The sequence below is a fragment of the Anopheles aquasalis genome, chromosome 2 (genome assembly GCF_943734665.1).
Source record: "Anopheles aquasalis chromosome 2, idAnoAquaMG_Q_19, whole genome shotgun sequence".
Lineage (NCBI taxonomy): Eukaryota > Metazoa > Arthropoda > Insecta > Diptera > Culicidae > Anopheles > Anopheles aquasalis.
Genome location: NC_064877.1, coordinates 36375001 through 36377500, shown reverse-complemented (window position 1 = coordinate 36377500; position 2500 = coordinate 36375001). Strand labels below are relative to the sequence as shown.

At 49.2% G+C, this 2500-nt stretch overlaps 1 protein-coding gene across 3 annotated transcripts in view; it reads left to right on the top strand.

Annotated features, from left to right (window-relative positions):
* The window catches only part of LOC126578280 (RNA-binding protein cabeza), a 5552-nt gene extending 3279 nt beyond the window's left edge, over positions 1-2273 (top strand). For all 3 annotated transcript variants that reach the window (XM_050240710.1, XM_050240701.1, XM_050240691.1), the window contains 3 exons: positions 181-296; positions 370-1103; positions 1186-2273. In XM_050240710.1, the coding sequence (XP_050096667.1) occupies positions 181-296; positions 370-1103; positions 1186-1228 (893 nt within the window). In that variant the 3' untranslated portion in view covers positions 1229-2273. The remainder of the gene's footprint in view (positions 1-180; positions 297-369; positions 1104-1185) is intronic.
* Positions 2274-2500: the final 227 nt, after the last annotated feature.

Here is a 2500-nt window from a genome sequence, read left to right as displayed (position 1 = left end):
AGCGTACAAAAGAGATCGTATTATTTGAATAAGATATGCCAGATGGAAACCATGGATCGTACTAACGCACGGATGCGCATCCGTTTCTTGCATCTCTCTTTCTTTTCTCCTATCTCTCTTTCTCTGCGATGCTACAACATCAAATTGATTACCGTATTCGACGATCCTTGCAACTCGTAGGAGGAAATGACGGTGAAATGATTACCCAGGAAGATACCATCTTCATCCAGGGTATGACACCGGAAACCACGGAAGATGAAATCGCCGAGCGGTTCGGTTCGATTGGCGTCATCAAGGTAGGCGTGCGTCCTCGGGCATCATGTATCGGTTGAGTAAATGTTTCTTCTTTTCTATTTCCGATGGCTGCAGCGTGATAAGCGTACCCAAAAGCCCAAAATCTGGATGTACAAAGACAAAGAGACGGGTAACATGAAGGGCGAAGCAACGGTCACGTATGACGATGCTAGCGCTGCCCAGTCCGCCATCGGTTGGTTCGACAACAAGGAATTCAACGGTGCGGTTGTCAAGGTAACCCTGGCCCAGCGGTTTAGTAACTGGCAGAACAAAGGAGGAAGTCGAGGAGGATTCAACAAGGGAGGCGGCGGAGGATTTGGTCGTGGTGGGGGCGCGGGTGGCGGAGATCGCGGTGGCGTCGGTGATCGAGGATTCGGCAACCGTGGCGGCGGTGATCGGGATGATAGTCGCTCGAGGCCCGGCGGACCAATGGGCGGCGGTGGACGTGGCGGTTTTGGGGGTGGTGCTGGCGGCGGCGGCGGTGGTGGTAGTGGGGGCCAGGATCGCGAGGGTGATTGGAACTGTGGTGATTGCAATAACAAGAACTTTGCCTGGCGTAACGAGTGCAACCGCTGTAAGGCACCGAAAGGTGATAGCGGTGGTGGTTCCTCCGATGGTGGCGGTCGAGGCGGTAGTTACGGTGGAGGCAACCGTAACGGAGGCGGAGGCGGTGGCTTCGGAGGTAACCGTGACCGAGGATCGTTTGGTGGTGGTGGTGGTGGTGGTGGACCAGACCGTGGTTATGGTGGTTCCAACCGAGGCGGACGCGACGGAGGAGGTGGATATGGCGGCGGTGCTATGCGTGGAAAGTGAGTATTTTAGCGTCATAGCGTAACGTACAGTCTCTAATGTGTGTTCTTTTTCCTTTTTTCTATTTCATTCCGCACATAGTGACCGGAATAACCGAAACGACCAACGGCAACGTCCTTACTAAGGACCATCCCTTCTGTACCTAGTAAATAGTGATGTTCAAACTTTTACTATACGTCATCCGCCAATCATTGCTACCGATGAAAGCAAGCTATTTACTTTTTCCGATTTGTATCTACCTGACCATCATCACCCAAGGGTTATCTCATGCAAATCACACGTGGCATGAAGAGTATAGCTCTTTGGTACATAATTAACAGGCGTTGCATTTTCACGAAAGGAAACATGAGCAGCGAAGAGACCGAGGGAGCGATAGGGGTAGTGTGACAAAATGCAGCAGAATGCAGTTCGAATAACACCGATACCTCGTTCAAAGGGTCGAATCCCTTTAACGTACGCCAATGTCTCGATAAGAACATTATCAATTTAATCTTGAAGAAGCCGCGCGAATTGCACTAGTAGCATCTACTACTCGCGACGACACTACTCTGCACACGCGTAATGCAACTTCTCTCCTTTTCTTCACGCGTACTACCGAAACCAATCAACCGAAGTCGAGCTGTAGGAGGGTTGAGGGCACCCGTTGTCTTGACTTTTGACGGCGCTATCAATCGGTCGGTAATTGATAGGAATTGTAAATGAATGTGTATTACTCTAGTATAATGTATGTGTGTGTTTCGTTCGGTCCTTAATTTTGTCACTCCCACCAGCACATCGCCCATCAAGGAGAAACCCCTTCTTACTCTCGACAGGTTTACATCTCACCCGTTTTCCCTCTTCCGGTTTTTGCCCACGGTTCGATGAGTGACATCAAAGAAAGCTCTGCATTAACTAGGATTTTCCGTTGGCAATGGCTACTGTGCCGAGTTGCACCTTTCACTGGGGAACGGTTAGATGCTACGGTGGCTAGATCAGGTGCATCTGCTACACCAAACTCCGTGTATCATTTGCTAGAGGAAAAAGGGAAAGAAGGAAACTAACTAAGAATATCCACCGTCCTTCAGGAACCGTCTGGTTATGACGCACGACAGGAGGGGGGGAGTGAGCTATACCATGTAAACTTATGGAAGAAGAATAAACAAGAAAAAGAAACATTGTCTTCAACACAATGCACTCATCATGGAATGATCAGGGACGGCGTGGTCGAAGAATGATTCGGAATGAAATGGAATGAAGAAGAATGCAGAAGAGGAAAAAGACGTTCGACCGTGACCGAACGAATGATCTTTTCTAAGATTCACGACCCGTGGATGTTGGAAAACAGGACCAGAAAGCACATTACACAGGCACGCAACATTTTATGTACCTTTCTAGTTCTTTTATTGGGCGTCCACAA